This window comes from Candoia aspera, chromosome 6 (genome assembly GCF_035149785.1).
Source record: "Candoia aspera isolate rCanAsp1 chromosome 6, rCanAsp1.hap2, whole genome shotgun sequence".
In the NCBI taxonomy this organism is placed as follows: Eukaryota; Metazoa; Chordata; class Lepidosauria; order Squamata; family Boidae; genus Candoia; species Candoia aspera.
Genome location: NC_086158.1, coordinates 72,741,038 through 72,759,043, shown reverse-complemented (window position 1 = coordinate 72,759,043; position 18,006 = coordinate 72,741,038). Strand labels below are relative to the sequence as shown.

The 18,006-nt window shown below is 47.2% G+C and overlaps 1 protein-coding gene across 1 annotated transcript; it reads right to left on the bottom strand.

Moving 5' to 3' along the window:
• Positions 1-4,873: 4,873 nt before the first annotated feature.
• On the bottom strand, positions 4,874-17,747 carry HHEX (hematopoietically expressed homeobox). Its single transcript, XM_063307390.1, has 4 exons — positions 17,267-17,747; positions 10,055-10,233; positions 7,686-7,736; positions 4,874-6,703 (listed from the first exon to the last, which is right to left on the bottom strand). Exons 1-4 carry the CDS (start codon positions 17,616-17,618, stop codon positions 6,470-6,472), a joined length of 816 nt encoding a protein of 271 aa, XP_063163460.1. The 5' UTR covers positions 17,619-17,747; the 3' UTR covers positions 4,874-6,469.
• Between the last annotated feature and the right edge of the window lie 259 nt (positions 17,748-18,006).

The following is an 18,006-nucleotide window of genomic DNA, read 5'->3' as shown; positions in this document are numbered from 1 at the left end:
AACTACAAAAACAGCCGGTCAGAAAGGGAGGAGGAGGAGGTTGCTTCCAGACAGGTCTCCTATTGTGCAAAAGCTTTGCCATATTCATGGAATTTGACTTGGAAGTTGAATGCCAGTTTCTTACATTAGCAACTTTCCCATATTTCCTACCACTCCTTTTTTTAACCTGAACAAAAATGAGGAAAACATGGAGTAGCTGTGTAATGCAAAAGCTACCAGTCTGGACACTCCCACAGATGTGGCTTTGCAATCCCTGGGAAGTAAATCCTCTGAGCAGAAAACCAAGTTGTTCATCACTTAACTCATCTCAATCAATTTAAAACATAGATACAATTTGCTTTGACTATTTCCGTATCTATTCGTACATTAGAATGGCATAACCATGGCTGTCTGTTTATATGTTTATGAGTCTAGACCAGGATTTCTCAACCTTAGCAACTTTAAGATGTCTGGATTCAATTCCCAGAATTCCCCAGCCAGCATGCTGGTTGAAGAATTCTGGGAGTTGAAGTCCAGGTGTCTTAAAGTTGGTCTAGAGCTTGCAGACAACTCTTAGCTAATCAGTACTTGCCTTTTTTGGTTAATATTTGAGCACAGATAACTACCAGCCAATCAAGGATCACTTGCTATCCTTTTAAACCAGACAATATATTAGTGCCTTGTCCTGCCCCCTTAGGTTCCAGCATATTGTTCCTAAAAAGAAACCCAAAGAAACTTTTCCCTCTCCACAAGCAGAAAATAAAACAAATGATTAAAAATCCTCCTCTCCTATACCCCATGTATTTTGAGGTGGGGGGAACCCAACTTGAGGGAAGCAGAGTGGTGGAAGGTCAACTTTTAACAAAATTAAATGCATTAAAAACCCATTCACCATGACAGCAGATGTTGCCTTCCATATCCCTATCACCTGTAATGCTAGTGTCCCAGCAGTTCTGCATTTGGGCACCTCTTCCAAACCGTTCCAGCAGCTCACTATAATAAAGTGTTTCTCAACCTTGGCAACTTTAAAATGTGTGGACTTCAACTCCCAGAATTCCCCAGCCAGCTTTGCTGGGTAGGGAATTCTGGGAGTTGAAGTCCACACATCTTAAAGTTGCCAAGGTTGAGAAATACTGCTATCATGGAAGTTCAGAACTAGGATATGAGCAAGAACTCCCTCCAACAGGAGCACATAGCCCGCATGAAGAACTAGAGAGGATTACAGTTTTGTCTCATTTGCTGGGCTGAACCCATAAAATGAAACTGGTACAAGCGTGTTAAATGCTAGATTATGCATGTTAAATGCTAAATTAAAGAAGGTTCTTGTGCTGCAGTCTACTGTGGCCTGTCCCGATATTTTTGGAGAGTGTTAAATTAAGGAAAAGAGCCAATTGAGTGAAATGGTTAAAAGCACCAGAAGAAACTGGAAGATCATTGAGTTCTAGTCCTGCCTTGGGCATGGAGCCAGCTGGGTGCCTTTGAGCTAGTCACTCTCTCTCAGCCCTAGGAATGAGGCAAGGGCAACCCACTTTTGAAAATGTTGCTGAGAAAACTGCAGGGACTAGTCCAGGCAGCCATCAAGAGTCAACAAAGGCACACAGACAAAAAAATTGAGGAATGCTGATTTACTGAGCCCAAAGCTTGTCTCTCTAAATTCCTTTCTCAAACTCCTTCTATAACTGTTCTATCACCTGATACTTACAAGGGGTCAAGCTAGAACCCAAAACGTGTGCCAGGATTTCTGCTACACACAGAGACAGTAATACATACTTTCCTTTGAACAAACTTGGAAGTCATCTATTACAAATAGTCCATAAAATGTATGGCTGATTTCTTAAGCAATATCACTAATTGCCTGGGGTGGACACTGGCCCAGTTTTATTTCACAGGTTAATCCAAAAGTATCCACTATTATGATTTTCTGTGGCTAAACAATGCAAACATGTAACAACTACACAACAGAAACAGCAGCAGGAGGGATAAAAAAACAGTATTTCTCATCTAACTCTATGACTATGGTCATGTTGTTTATTTGTTTAGTTGCTTCCAACTTTTCGTGACTTCATGGACCAGCCCACGCCACAGCTTCCTGTCGGTCGTCAACACCCCCAGCTCCCCCAGGGACGAGTCCGTCACCTCTAGAATATCATCCATCCACCTTGCCCTTGGTCGGCCCCTCTTCCTTTTGCCCTCCACTCTCCCTAGCATCAGCATCTTCTCCAAGGTGTCCTGTCTTCTCATTATGTGGCCAAAGTATTTCAGTTTTGCCTTTAATATCATTCCCTCAAGTGAGCAGTCTGGCTTGATTTCCTGGAGGATGGACTGGTTTGATCTTCTTGCAGTCCAAGGCACTCTCAGAATTTTCCTCCAACACCAGTTCAAAAGCATCGATCTTCCTTCGCTCAGCCTTCCTTATGGTCCAGCTCTCGCAGCCATATGTTACTACAGGGAACACCATTGCTTTAACTATGCGGACCTTTGTTGTCAGTGTGAGGTCTCTGCTCTTAACTATTTTATCGAGATTTGTCATTGCTCTTCTCCCAAGGATTAAGCGTCTTCTGATTTCCTGACTGCAGTCAGCATCTGCAGTAATCTTTGCACCTAGAAATACAAAGTCTTTCACTGCTTCTACATTTTCTCCCTCTATTTGCCAGTTATCAATCAAGCTGGTTGCCATAATCTTGGTTTTTTTGAGGTTTAGCTGCAAGCCAGCTTTTGCACTTTCTTCTTTCACCTTCATCATAAGGCTCCTCAGTTCCTCTTCGCTTCAAAGCCATCAAAGTGGTATCATCTGCATATCTGAGATTGTTAATGTTTCTTCCAGTGATTTTAACTCCAGTGACTATGGTCATACAACATGCTAAGTTTCTATAGCAAATTAAGAGGAGTAAGTGCATTGTAATCTTACTCCCTATTGCAAGTGGTCCTTTAAGCTGAAAGAGCAGGTGTTGAGTACAAGTCATGATGTCATGCATATCATCTTTGTGCAAATGATAGGAATTATGTCTTCTGCATTATTTGTATGATGATATTGTAATGCACACAATGTCACTTGTCACCTGCAAATGCCCATGGTTGCGAGATTTAATTCAGGTTATACATATCCCATCAACATATTCTTGGTTTGCAGAAATTAGAATCTGAACTAATGACTAGCCTTTATTTCCAATTCCAGTTCTTGCAAACCAACAAATGTGGCTACTCCAAATCCAAACAACACACACGGCCGCAGATAAACCTAGGATCTTGATTAAAGGGTCACCCCTATCCAGAGAGCAGGCAAGATGATGACAGTGTGCACAGCCATGTTGATCTTTTAGAGGCTTGGGATGTTGTGCATAGTCTGTAATCATGGAACATATTGGCTTACAGTTTTTTTGGAGCTACCAAACATAAAACCGTAAGCCTTCAGTTCTTGCCCACACTTTTAGCTCTGCATAATAGATTCCCTTCTGTTGGAAGGTTTATTTTATTCACTGTACAACAGGTACAAAGACACAACAAATGTAGACTTTTTCATGTGATGGACAAAACATTGCTTGACTAAACAAGACTGAATTTTTGCCAGTGTTAGGCAGCTACAGTATTTGGGATGAGGAGGATGTGCATTCCCAAATCAAGCCATGAATCAGAAGTGGGCAAAATTTAAGCAGTGAGGCCACATCTCAGCCTCCCAATTTTTGAGATGACTGCAGGAGGTGGCCCAGTAACAAAATTAATTTTTTCAGCCCCTTTTTTTGGGTTTTGGAGGTGGGCTTAAGGGTAGGAATACAGAGAGGAGGACTCTGAAAATCAAACTGCTCTATTCTTGCTCTTAAAATCCCCTGAACAAAAGAATGGCTTATTTTTTAGCCAATTGGGGTGGGGGGGAATAAGGATGGGATGGGCAGCCTCTGGGAGGCGAACTACCCCTTCTGCTACGCTAACTTCCTCAGATTGCTCAAAACTGTGTTACCGAAATTTGGCAGCCAAATAGCCTAATTTTAGAGCATGATTTCAGAACAGGTTAGTGGGTTAGGAACTTTTTAATAGGGAAAATGGTTTACCTCCTACTCTATTCCCAAACTGTATCTTGGAGAGGGGAAAACTGTACCACTGGAAACTCCTATTCTGCCACCAAATTTCAGCAGTTGCAATCTCAAGGTATGGGATTGCAAAAGGAGTGCTGGGCCCCTACATGCAGTGTTCAGCCAGTGGGGGCCATTTGCAGGCTGCAGGTTCTTTACCTTAGCAACAGAACCATAGTTTAAAAACTGTGGTTCATACAACTCACTGAGCCAGTGAACTGTGAACTTTGGTTCCAAAGCCATATGCAATCTCTTTTGTAGTCCCCTCAGATCAAGATGCCAGAATTCATTGGCATAATTGCCACTGTGTAAATCATGTTTTATGGCTTGGCAGTATCGCTTGGTACAAGACAACCCCTAAATGCGTTTGCCAAAAATTTCTCTCTGACACCTTCCTACCTATCCATAAGATAGTTTGATAATCTTCAACTAGGTAAGGTTTTTGCTTGCGGCCTGCCTGGGAATTCCATCACTGTTAGGTAGAAGTTGAAAAATCATTCCAGAAGAAGGGAATGGTAACCATTTTAGTAACACGGCCTAGAAACCTGCATGGGTGCAGTTAGCAGAATAAAAGTCTACTTGAGGATGCCTTCGTTCTAAGCCAGACTCTCTAAAATGCAGAGCAAATTGGTACAAGCAGGAGAGAGGTAACAAACCATCACTTTACAAAGGCAATCTCATTAAAGTTTTCATGTAGATATTTCTTAGCCTGATGTGAACATGGCTACTTCTGGCCCTCAAAACATAATTAGTAGGCATGTTCTACTTAAACACAACAGATCCTTATATAAAAACGATTAGCAGAACATAAAGGACAAGTAGCCAAATGCATTAATTTTTTTAGTCCTCATCCTTATGAGCATACGGATGCACATATATTCGCATACATATAAGAACATTTTAAAAATGCATTATAATAAATGAACTGTATTCTGAATAGTTTTTAAAAAATGGTCTGCAATTTTATACACATCTGGGAAATAAATCCCACTAAAATATAATGGGGCTTATGTCTGAGTAGACAAGTTTAAGACTGTAATAGTGTTAGTTGTAAAGACAGTGACCTGCTGAAGGTGCACAGTAGTATTTCCATTGTGCTGTCCTCTGCAGCCTTCCTTAATCTGATGCCCATCAGATGTATTGGGCTACAGAAGCAGTTTAGGGACAGTTGTAGCTATAGCCCAACACATCTGGAGGGTAACAGGTTGGGGAAAACGAAGTTAGTGTCTGTTGGTCTCTTGCATTCTTTAGCCATTGTTTACTGAAATCATACAACATGTAAACCACACTATAAAAACCACACTGGCTTTCTTAATGTAACCTTCTAAGCCACAAAAAGCATGTGAATCCAACCAGGATTTTGAACATGCTCCAGTGATCTGGATCATACACATTATAGTATGACTTATACTGTAGATCACACTAAGCTAAAAGGAAACAAACTACATTATGTCTTAGTGAATACAGCCTTCCCATGATTCTCTCTTGTTCCTGACCAAGAATACACAGCAAGAATCATTTCACACATTCTGGATCCATAGTTCATTCTAAGGCATGGTTTTAGCCATGGGTTCTTAAATAAGATACAGTGGCTGGATTTGTATAAAAAACTAACCAACAAACTATGATCTACAAACCAAAAACCCACATTATGACTAAGCATGATGAGTGAACATAACCATAGAGCTCCTCTCTTCCAACCACGGACTTCAATCCCCACAGACTAGTAATGAGCATGGATATTATAGCCCAATACACAGTTCCTTAGACCACTCATATCTCAATCAACCCATTCTCATTGCCAAAAATATGCCAAAATGAAGTTCCTTTTCCTTCTTCCACTATTATTCCTATTATTTAAGAACTTGCTACACACCTAGTAAATGTTTCTTACATTGTTTTCCATACATCAGGGAAGGTTATTTTAATGGAATGCACTATTCCACTCTATTTGACCAAAGAACATTCCCATGCAAAACTTTGGTTTCATTCTGCATTCCACTGCATTTGTGACATCTCTGCAAAAGGGTGCATCCCAAGAACTAAAGTTCTCATTGAGATATCAGAAAGTTCCCTTTTCATGTTTTGTTTCCCTGTTGTGATTTTTTTTCCCCCTGTGGGCTAAGGATCTTCATGTTTAAATTCATGGAGAAGAATGCAGCATTCTGGGGTAGGATATAAAATCAATCCCAATACAAATACAGGAACGCAAATGGGCTCCCTTCCAGTCATGAAAGGATCTATCCTTTATCAAATGGATTGTCCGAATAAACACAATGATAATTATTTACAAAGTTTGTTATTCCTTCCCCCCTCTCTCCAATTGGAAGAGAAGGGAAAAACTCTTTTTTTGTAGCACTGATTTTTTTTGTCAAGCCAGTTCCTCTTAAAGTGCAAACAGAGGGAAAGTCCTTTTTCAAGTGCTACAGATGGGGACCATTGAAATAGCCTTTGTCCCCCTCAATGTCCACCTCTTGATCTGAATCATCTGAGATGTCCGAATCCAACTCTTCCTGGGAGACAGGTGAAGGGGTATATTGTGGTCTGCTTGGAGAAGCTCCCTTATCCAGCTCAGGACTCAAACAACTTTCTTGTTTGGAACTCTGAAGACTTTTTCCACTTTCTGACTCTTCTTTTTTGTTGGCTTGAGGGGTCTCCTGAGAACAAACATGGAAGTCATAGAATCAAGGCTAGTTGATGAGAAAACCACTGCAGTACAGTAAGGAAGAGATTGGTTATTTCAAACTTCTTTTGGCCAGTGCAGAAGTCTAATTTTCTCAATTAAGTGAGCCACTCATGCTTTAATGAAAGCAGTAGCTAGACATGAGTGTGAGGGCCCAGCTAACTGGCAACCTCTACTTGACCTTGGCTGATCTTGGAAAGCTAAGCAGGACTAGATCTGTTAATATTTGTATGAGAGACCAACAAGAAATCTATAGAGCTATAAATTAACTGGGAGTTTGGAAATAATGGCTGAGAAGATGATCTGTCAAAGACAAAAGGGTGAAAGGCAATCCATCAAAATTAGGCAAATTAGATTTTAGGTTGGTTCTGCTCCATGGAAATCAACTGGAGCAGATAGTTTCAAAGTTGAGAAACTGCATCTTAACTACCTTGTGAATCCCACACAAAAGAAATCATATTGGCATCATATAATGTGCTTGGTTTGGTTTTGATTAAACATGCTGTATGTGCATACTGCTGTGGTTGTGAGCTACATTTTACAACTTATCATGATGTGTGAACTTAGTGACTATGATTCAGTCATCAATGCATGGTTAAAACAAGACATCATGGCCTAAAGTAATGTGTGAAACCAGGGAATGTGTTCATGGGAGTTTATCTTGATCAGGATTAGATAACTGCATGTGAACAGAGGGCATGTGTGTACCTTCTAGCACAGGAAACTGCCAACAATACTTAGACATGGTTGGAAAAAGCTTTGGTCTTGCCACAAATTTTGCAGAATCAAACACGTTACTGTGATTCAGGAGCTTTTGAGAGCCAATGTTCCTGAATACTATTTGTCCTTTTAAGCAAACTGAGACAATTAAGCAATCCCTGTGATTCTGATCTACTTCAAATACAGGAATCTAGGGACAGCTAATAAGATTCAAAAGCAGGAAACATCACCCTTACTTGCTTTAGGCGCCTCCACTTTGCCCGCCGATTTTGGAACCATGTTTTAACCTGAATGAAAGATTGGGGAGAAAGAGGGTTAATGGGGGGAAAATGTGGGACAACCTCCCCCCCTCTAAACTACAATCCTACCCAGGCTTAACTGCATATGGATAGATAGGCCTGAGATGTTCGTCAGAATTAAACAGGGACAGCGCAATAAAAGTCTACTCAAAGACAGAGGTCTTCTTTTGATATTAATGATCAGATTTAAGGGGAAGGGGGAACCTAATTCAATTGTAACTTCTGAACCAACCTGTCTACAGGAAGTCCTTCCTGTAAAGCCAAACCTGCCTATTTAAGAACCTGACAAAGGGAGCCAGTGTCATGTGGTTTCAGGCCCCTAAAAGGGTGGAACAAGAACGTTTGGGAGCAATGAAGTCTGTTCCCAAATCCAGAGACTTTCTCCAGCAAGAGAAAAGAGCCCATTAGATGGAATGACAGTGAGGTCATTCCTCACTGTTATTCCTCATCTATAATTGCATCGATCCTGCGCTGAGAAGGTGCGGCTATGTTCCAAATGATAAAAGCACATCGGCATGCTCTTCTATGAGGCCTGCAGAGGTAGCATTTGTAGAATTTGGGAGTAACTCCTCTGATACCCAATTTTCTCATGAACAAGCTGTGCGTTGAATGTGATCCATAGCAGATCCTCTAAAGCTCTCCAAATTATTCCTATTCACACCTTATCAGTAAAAAAACAAAGCATGCAGCCCAACATATGTATGTTTGCTTATTTATAAATTAAATACTATTACTATACTAACATATTATACATACACAACTCTCTCCCAAATTTATTTATTTATTTATTTGATTTCTATAGCTGCCCATCTCAGCGAGTGACTCTGGGCGGCTTACAACAATAAAAGCATAAAACAATTAAAACAATTACAATTAAAACAGTTAAAATATAAAATAAATACAAAATAAATATACATGGCTGCCAAGTGAGCAATGCATGGATATTAATACAGCCAAGAGACGGGACCATCCACACGCTCGAGGCCCCAGGCCTGGCCACTTTACAGCCTTATGAAAGGCCAACAGGGCTTGGGACATCCTAATTTCTGGAGGGAGGATGTTCCAGAGGGCAGGCACTATGGAGGAGAAGGCACGCCTTCTAGTTCCCACCAGCCAACACCCCCTGGCTGACGGGACCCGCAGCATACCCAACCTACTAGATCGAATTGGACAGGCAGAAACAACTGGGAGAAGGCGGTCCCTTAGGTAACTCAGCCCCAAGCCATGAAGGGCTTTAAAGGTGACAACCAGCACTTTGAATTGCACCCGGAAGCACACTGGCAACCAATGCAGCTCACGTAGCAGTGGTGTTACATGTGCCGAGGAACCAACACTATTTACTATCCATGCAGCATTCTGCACCAGTTGAAGCTTCCGAATGCTCTTCAAGGGCAGCCCCATGTAGAGTGCATTACAGTAGTCCAGACGGGAGGTCACGAGGGCATGAGTGACTGTGAGCAAAGCCTCTCGGTCTAGGAATGGGCGCAGCTGGCGCACAACCCAAAGATGTGCAAAGGCCCTCCTAGCCACGGCTGCCACCTGCTCTTTGAGCAGGAGCCGTGAGTCTATGAGGACCCCCAGATTGTGCACTGGGTCCGTCTGGGGCAGTGCAACCCCATCCAAGACCAGAGGTGGAAAAACCTTAACACTGGGAGGCCCACAAACCCAAAGCCACTCAGTCTTGCTTGGGCTGAGTCGAACATTATATTTGGTATATTCTTTATACTTACTATAAAGTATTCATACAGCTTAACTTTTTGTTATTGCTTTAGATCAGCAGTTCTCAAAGTGTGGTCGGGGGATCTCTGGCTCCGCAAAGTCAAATATTTTAACATTTCCCAGTTTTAATTTCTATACAGTACATATTGATAGATACAACCCACATAAAGCAACACCCTTTGGGGTCCCCAATCATTAAGAATGTAAAGGGGTCCTGAGAGCAAAATGTCTGAGAATCACTGCTTTAAATGAAAAATAAACATAAACAGGGATTCTAATACTTTCTTCCCACGGCTCAAGGGATTTTATTGCGCAGCTCTGGGACGCGGGTACCCCACTTTGGAGGCCACTGCTCGAAGGCAGAGCGGGGCCCCCAAGCAGGCGCGCATTTCTCAGGTTGGCGTGGCGCGGAAGAGACCCCTCCCCCCCAGCCTCACCCCACAGGCAGCACGTTGCCTCTTCGCGGGAGGCGGAACCTTCTGTCCTGCCACTGCGCGGCTGCCTCCAAAGCTCGCGGGATTCGCCCGCTTCTCCGCGTTCGGTTTTGGCGGGAGAAAGGAGACCGCGCTCCCGCCCCGCCTCCTCACCTGCCTCTCGCTGAGCTGCAGCATCTTAGCCAGGCGCTTTCGTTCCGGCGGAGAGAGGTATTTCTGCGTCTCGAACTTCTTCTCCAGCTCGATGGTTTGGTCGTTGGAAAAGCGCACTTGGCCTCCTTTCCGTTTGTGCAGCGGCCTCTGCATGAAGGGGCTCCATAGTAGCGGCTTCCCTGCAAGAGACGCAACGGGGTGGGTTAGGAACCGTCGGGGAGCGCCGGGCGAGCTGGCTTTCTCAGCTGTGGACCGGCGCGTTCCAGTCCCAGATCCCCGCTCGCTACCCCGCTTTCCCAAACTCGTTCGTTACCTTCCCTTGGTTAAAGCCGCAAAACGCGCGCGTTCGTAATCCCGCTGATCCGTTAATCCCGAAAAAAGGAGCCAACTTCAGTCCCCTCGCCCAATGCGGTTACTTCAGATTTGGGGGGACGGGCAGCCTTCCAGATGCTTCTAGCCTGCAAAGTGGGGCGTTTAGGGGGAAAGTTGTCTGCCTGCGCTATTTGGCGCCGTCGTCGACGAAGCGGCCAGGATTCGACCGTTTCATTCATAAATCGCTCTGTAAGAAGGGCCCGGAGTTGCAGAGATGGTCCTCTCTAGGTCGCTCTTCCTCGCTTTACGGGTTTCTTTCAAACGGCGCTTAAACAGCATTAAAATTCTCACCCGGCCACAAGTGTGTCCTAACGAACACATGCACATCTGGTCGGAGCTCTGCAGACTTTACCGCTCGGTGAGCAAGTATTTCCCATTTGTATCCTCTTTCAGACGGGCATATTGGGTATCTTTAAGTAGTACACCCACGAGCCTTGCGTGATTAGCACGAGAGAACGGAAGGCTACAGACGGGAAGAGAGAGGGGTGGAAAGGGAATGGTGTATTCCGTTGCCAAGTGGGCTGTTTCCCAGTCGGACATGGAACCTCTGGTTCGCCAAAATGTTCCGACAACATTTTGGCAGAAGCAAACTTCACGATTAGGGGTCCCCTTTCCTCACCCAGACCTAAAAGTCGCTTTTGGCCCCGACCGCGGTCCTGGCGCTGCTGAGCGATCCCGCGCAGGTCTTGTCTGTTCGTGAATCCCGAGCCCAGTTCTGCCAATATCTACTTAGAAGGGTGTGTTCGCGCAACCCCCCATTGCTTTACTCGTAATTTACTCTATCCAGCTGTATGATTTAAAGACACACTGAAGCTAAGCCACGCAGGTTGATACACGGTAGGCCAAAGCGTACTTGGTTAACATAAGGTTAGGGGCGTCCCGGGAAGACCGTCGTGTTATAGTTTGGGGGAGGCAACCTACTTCCCTCCACGTGCTTCAGCTCCCATCAGCCTGCGACAGGTTTGAAAGGGCAAAGTGATCGTGGGAGTAGTTGTGCAAATCAGTCGGGGGGGGGGGGCTTCCCTTCAACAGATGGAGGATCCCGCTGTCTCTTCAATACCCAGAGAGAGTAGGTGGATTCGGTTTCGAGGGAGGCTCGTACCAAACCCTCAAAGCAATTTTTGAAGCCCTGAACCACCGACCTGAATTGACGGTAATTTGGCTTTATTCATACGATACGCTCGCAGTCATGAAACATAGATTACAAAGCAAAATGGTTGGGTTCCCACCACAGGCGAAACCCCTAGCAAACGAAGCAGGCAATGGGTCTCAACACAGCCACCGCTCCTAAAATCGCAAGTCCACCCGCTAAGAAGCAAGTTCGCCGATTCAGACGGACTACTAGACTCCTCTAATGGACGGCTGGCCGTTAATGGGGTTCGCAGGAAAGACCAGATCTGCGGGGGCGGGGGAGGCAGGACGGAGTCAGCGCGGCTCTTTTGGGCCAGCCCTTGCTCTCCCTTTCTGACGTGCACCGGCGAGCAGAGGACCTGGAAGCAGGCCGCAGTGGGCGAGGGCAGCATTTCCGCCAATGTGTTTCCTGTTGGTGCATCAAAAGGAGAAGAAAGAGCCGAGCCTTCCTCCCTGCAGCTCGTTCACGGCCCCAACCTCCGGGCGCCAATTTGGAAGGCGACGGTTGCGCCTCCGTCGCCCTCCCCGCGCTGAAGAGACGAGATCCGGACCTCCTCTCCCGCCTGATCCTCCCGGGTCAGACCAGGCTTTGGCTGGCCTGCTGGTCGTCCTCTGCCGAACTTCCGCCGTCTCTGGTTATTCTCATTCTTCGGTCCTCCGAGGTACACTACTCCTAAACATGGAGGTTTCGTTGAGCGCTCGCGGCTAACAGCTGTCGAGAGGTCTATCTCCCATGCGTATGATCTTGTTTTATCAACTAGCAGATAGGTTTGCGGAGGGGGCAGGATTCTGTTTTCTTTCATGATCCCAATCACTTAAGTGAGAAAGCGACGGGAACCTGCCGAAGCAGATTCTGGAGCGTCCCAGCTTGGTCGAAAGCTTTAGCGGCTCTCGGTCCGGAGGTTCCCTTTTAAATGAACGGTCCAAAAGTGGTTTAACTGGCCACCTCCGGCTCTCGATTCGAGCCATCGAAACCTCTGATCAGCAACTCAAGACACGGTCGGTAACAACAATCTTCCGAAAGTAATCCCCCGAGTGAACTGCAGCCGTTCAAAGCACACCGCGCATCAACTTCGCCGTTTAGACTTCTACGTATATAAAATTTATAACATGAGGAAGACGGTGGTGGATCCCAGAAATAGATTTTTATAAAATTTTCAAGTTAAACTTTGTTGTTCGAGCCAGTGGGATCAAATTAAATTAGGAAGAGTGGTGGATCCTCTGTGTATATATATACATATACATACATAGGATCCACCACTCTTCCTAATTTTATTTGGTCCCACTGGCTCGAACAACAAAGTTTAACTTGAAAATTATACATTCCCCCGGTTTACTAGAATATATGTAAGTAAAAAATAAAGGTTCTATTTGTCTTTTTTTTTAATTATATGGATCAAAGAGGACAGCTTTCTTTTTTTTCTGGAATGGGCACAGAGCTTCAGGACACTCCCATGTGTGCATGAGGACTGGAGTCTTATAAACCACGCGGATTTAGGGGCCTGCGGATTGTATCTCTAGAGGATTTTATCCACTGAACATAAATAGGTGCGGCAACATTATGGTTGCTGTTTTACTGTCTAATTTCCTCACAGAAACAACTACTTCGGCAGGGATATCCAACTGATCTCAGCTTTCTTTCTGCTGCTTTAGACAGCAGTCCTATATCCCCTTTCTCGCTTTGCTGGTTGCCCCTAAAGAGGCAGGCATGGGATCGCTCCCCACTCCATTTCTCTGGCAATTGGCTTTTGTGTCAAAACGTGGCGACCTCGCAATTCTCTTGAAATTGCTGGAAATGCCCCAGCAAAAAGTTAGTTTATTCAGAAGTGACACCTATTTTTAAATTCGTGGGATTTTCCTCCGTCTCAAGGAGTTGAATGCCAAGCTAAAATCCCGCGTCCTTAAATGAAAGCCTTATAGCTGGAAATGAAACCGAACTGGATCAGCCGGGCTGTGGTTTTCAGGGGGGGGGGGAAGATTTACTTCCAAATAATGTAAGCCAGGATGTAAATCGAAGTAATAAAAACCAAAAAGAGCAATAATATTTGTTGCCAAAGATGTAATATCCATAAAATGTCCTGCATCTTTTAGTATATAATTCTACAATAATCTTATATATCTATGAGTGGAATTTCTAATGAAAAGTCAGAATACGCACCCACAGACATTTTATATTTACAAATACTTAAGATACATTAATTTCTTTATGTGGATGTAAACTATTCAGAAAAAGAAAAACGCACGTGATTTAATATAATTCATGCAGTGTCTTTCCCGAAAAGAGCCTCTTGGATAAGCCACAAAACTTCGTTAAATTATCTCTGTTCAGAACAAACCAAGTTAATCCTTATCAACCACACGAATTGGACAGGAGGAAGCAAAACTTTAGCCTTGGAATGAAACACCCTTAAGGACTAAATCCCATTAAAATTCATGGATGTGTTTCGTCCATAGCAAACGGGCTTTGCTGTTTTCTTTATCATAAGAAATAATTAAAGTATGTGTGTGAAAAAGTGTGTGGTATCTGAGAGCAAATCCTTACTACTCAGCCTACACAATCTGGGCAAGGTTAGGAAAAAGAGGATGCTGGTTTGGGTCCTCATGCTCCAGACAGCGTGGAGGGGAGCTACAATCCAACAGATACTTCTGGGGAGAATTCACACGTTTCACACATCATCCCCTCTTCACACACCGCCCCGCAACGTAGGCGGTTTATGTTGCCTATGAGGGATGTAATTCTGAAGAAAGCTTCTGCCTTTCAGGGAAACTGAAATTGTTGCTCCCGAGCTAAATCCGCAAGGGAGCGCAGTCTGAAGACACCCCCAGAAAAATCCGAGTCGCGAGGCAGACGCCCTCGGAGATTAGATTTCCTGGAAGTCCTGCTACTGGTGAAGTTAACCTCTGTTCACTCGACACAACGTTCTGGTTTCCAGGGTGGCTGCCCAACATGCTGGGTTAAACTGGTTGCCTAATCTGTGTCTCATGCACAGCCGTTCCTTTTCGACAACTTTTGTGTGTAAATCTCAGAAGTAAGTCTCAGCGGGCGAGTGGAATCGGGTACCACTTTCCAGTCCCTAATTCGCACTTTTTCAGTGAGCTCTCCCCGTGGGGGTGGGAGAGGCTGTTTCATTTAAGCACTTCCATTCCAGTGGCGCTTACGCCTCCTAAGAGCGGCGGGTTGCCCTCTCCGTTTAGAACTCCAGCCGAGCGGCCAGGAAGCCACGAAAATTTGCAGCGCCCCCGCCTCAGCCTTTGCGGCGCCCCCAACTCTTGGAGGCGTGAAGCTCTTGAGATGTTCCTGGGAGGGAAATGGCATTGAGGTGGCCGCAGAAAAAGACGACAGCCCGGCACCTCCCGAAAGTCTCCCTGGAGTGGGGTGGGACTGACTGCGGAGTAAACAGGCCAGGGATCCCGCGGCTGCGCCAGGAGGCAGGAGGCCGAGCGGGCGCGTTTCAAAGGATCTGTCTCCCCCCTCGCCCCCCCCCCTCGGTTTTGGGTTTCTGTCTGTCCCCGCGCCTTTGAAAATGCAGCATTGTTGTTTGCGTCAGGCATTCAGCAATTTTGGTGCAAACAGCCTTTTTCTTTTCTTTCTTGAAAGGAAACAGCGAGTTATTTTAGCTGTCATAAAGCTCCATCCCACACAGAGGAAATGAACAATATCAGAAAAACGGATCCGGGCTATCAGAAGCCGAGTGTTTCCTGAATGTGTCTGTATTGAGGATGTCGATAAAATAATCAGCAGCGTGCACGGCTCCCGGAGACGAGCCAGCTCCGGGCGGCCAGGAAAATACTTTACAGCTTCTGAAACCAGATTTGCTCCTATCAAGAGCTCAAGATATCCTGTATGAACGGAAAGGGGTCAGCTAACCTCGCTCAGACGGCACGAACCGGCTCCTACGGCCAAGCCGGCGATTCGCAAAGATGGGAGGTCGAACCGGGCCGGGGGGTGGGGCGAGAGTTCCTCCGGAGATCCATGGAGACTCGGGATTGGCGTTCTGGGATCCCAACTTCCAGAAACCCCAGGCGGCATGGGCGTTGTAGTCCCAGCCATCCGCCACGCGTGTTCCCTGGGTAGCGTTACCAATTCTCACAACACTCTTATCCGCGAGTAACGGAAGCACCGCCGGTTTCTCAATTAAGCCAAGTGCTCGACCTTGCCTGACCGATTCCCTTCTAAGCTAACCACAGAAGCTGGAATCCTGTATCAAACTAGACTAAAATAGAAGTGTCGTATAGTTTAATGGGCCGTAGGAACACCGCGGGAAGACGGTGGAACCCCCCTCCCCCACTTTCCAAAGCCAGGCGATTTGCTTTTCAAGGAAAGGGATTGAGACGCAGAGGATTCGGGGGCAATGGACCTGGTTCCGAGTCCAGAATAACTTCCAGAAGCCCAGATCCTTCCTTGGAATGTAGACTCGTCCAACATAAAGTTTAATAATTAAATGATCTGATCGATGGCTCTTTTTAGTTGCTCTTCTTCAAGGTGATAAAATACACTCCCGAGAGCTCTTTCAATGTTTCCAGGGGCTCCCCATTACTGGATCCTAATTTTGGCGGGTGGGCATACCGCAGAGAAAAGAATTATATGGGCACAGGTCCGCGAAGATCAAAGATCAATGTAGGAAGCTACAGCGGACCTTTCCTACCGCATCCACACTCACGGCCGCCCGCCCAGCCCTCGCCCCCTTCGGCCCTCCATTCCAGCCCCTGCGCGCAGCGTAGCTGGTCGCCTCCGTGACGCTGCCTTCCGAGGAAACCCGGACGGGGGAAGAGCGCGGCGGCCTGGACGTTTTGGGGCGCAACTCATTCGCCCATTCAACGAAGCCGATTTCCAAGGAAAGCCGTCAGAAGAGAGGGCTGGGAAGGAAAACCAGGCCGAGATAACCTGCCTTCAGCGCTGCAGCAGAGCCTCGCTATTCGCTGGTAGGTTACAATTCGTGGCACAAATAAAGCACAGGCTGGCTGTAACAACAACAACAACAACATGCTTTTTGCATGTTTCTCACCAGCTCAGACCGCCGCGTCCCCGGGCTGAAGCCTCAGACAAGCCTCAGACAAGGCGGTCGCGGCTGCAGAGCCTCGCGCGCCTTTCCCGGCAGGCAGCAACCGGCCCGGACTCTCGGGGAGTCGGGTTTCCGACGCCAGGGGACCACTCCCGTCCGCCGGATTATAAACTGAGCTACTGTTGGTCGTCAACGGGCTATCAAAACTGACCCCCGGTTCAGACGGCCTCACTAATAGGGGGCTGGGATGCCCGATTCCTCGCCCCCCCCCCGAATTAGACCGGAATAACGGGTGGCGCTTCATTCGCGGGCGCAACTGAAAAGTGACAAACCGCTGGAGCCCATGGGCTCCTCCGGAGTTTGGAACAGGTTGGGCGTTGCTTGTTTCTCCTACTGAAAACAAAACAAAACAAAACAAAACGCCTTATCTGAGGGCTTCTCTTACGGCCACCTTTTAAGAAAACGTTTAAAACCCCTCAGAGAATCGCCCTGCAAGGCCGGGCAACGGCTCTGATTCCGGAGGGCCAAAGGGGTCTCAGAAATTAGGCGAGCCAGCGGACCCGGAGGCCTGCCGGGCTCTTGCCAAAGCCGCGAAGGGGGGCGGCGCTTCGCTTCCCCCTTATCCCTGGGCCGGCTAGCCCGAGCCAGGCGCCGTCCCTCGGCCGCGCTCCCACCTCTCCCCCGGGCCGCTGGTCGCGAGACTCACCCAGGGGGTCGTGCCGGAGGAGGGCGTGCGAGTAATCGCCGACCGCGCGAGGAAACGGGTAGAGCGGCGCCCCGGCCGCAGCGCCGTAGGGGCCGCTCCCGTAGGTGGCCGCAGTCAGGGGGTGCGAGAAGGCCGGGTGGATCGGCGTCGGTTCGTAGATGGGAGTCCGGTAGGAGGCCACCAGGCTGGTGAAGGAGGAATTGGGCGACGGCAGAGTGGGCGGCGGCGGCCCTGGCGCCCCCCTACCCAGGATGTCGTCGATGTAGAAGGGCGTCGGGTGCACCGGCTGCAGCAGCGGGGTGGGCGCGTAGAGAGGGGGCAGAGCGGCCGAGCCGGAGGGCTGGTACTGCATGGCTGGTCTGACCGAGCCGGGAGCCTTCCTGCGCTCGGGCTTCGGGCCCCGGCCCGTCTTCCTTAGCCGGGACCCGCCGCTGATTGCCCCGAACCAGGCGAACCGAGGGCCCCCTGCCGCCTTCCGCACGACAAGTTTCAATCTGGGAGCTCCGCTGGGCAGCGCCGCTTCCTGCCCGGCCCGTGTCAAACCAATGAGACGTCTGGCAAGGAGGCCGGCCACGCCCGCGGCCACGCCCACTCCATTGGTTTTCTTCTGTCCCGCGGCGTCAATCCACAGCCGCGGACGGAACCACTGCCTGGCGACTCCGCAGGGAATACGCGGCGGCGGGTGGGGGAGAGGTGCTACAGTAATATTCCTTAAAGCGTGGTCCTAGGACACCTGGAGG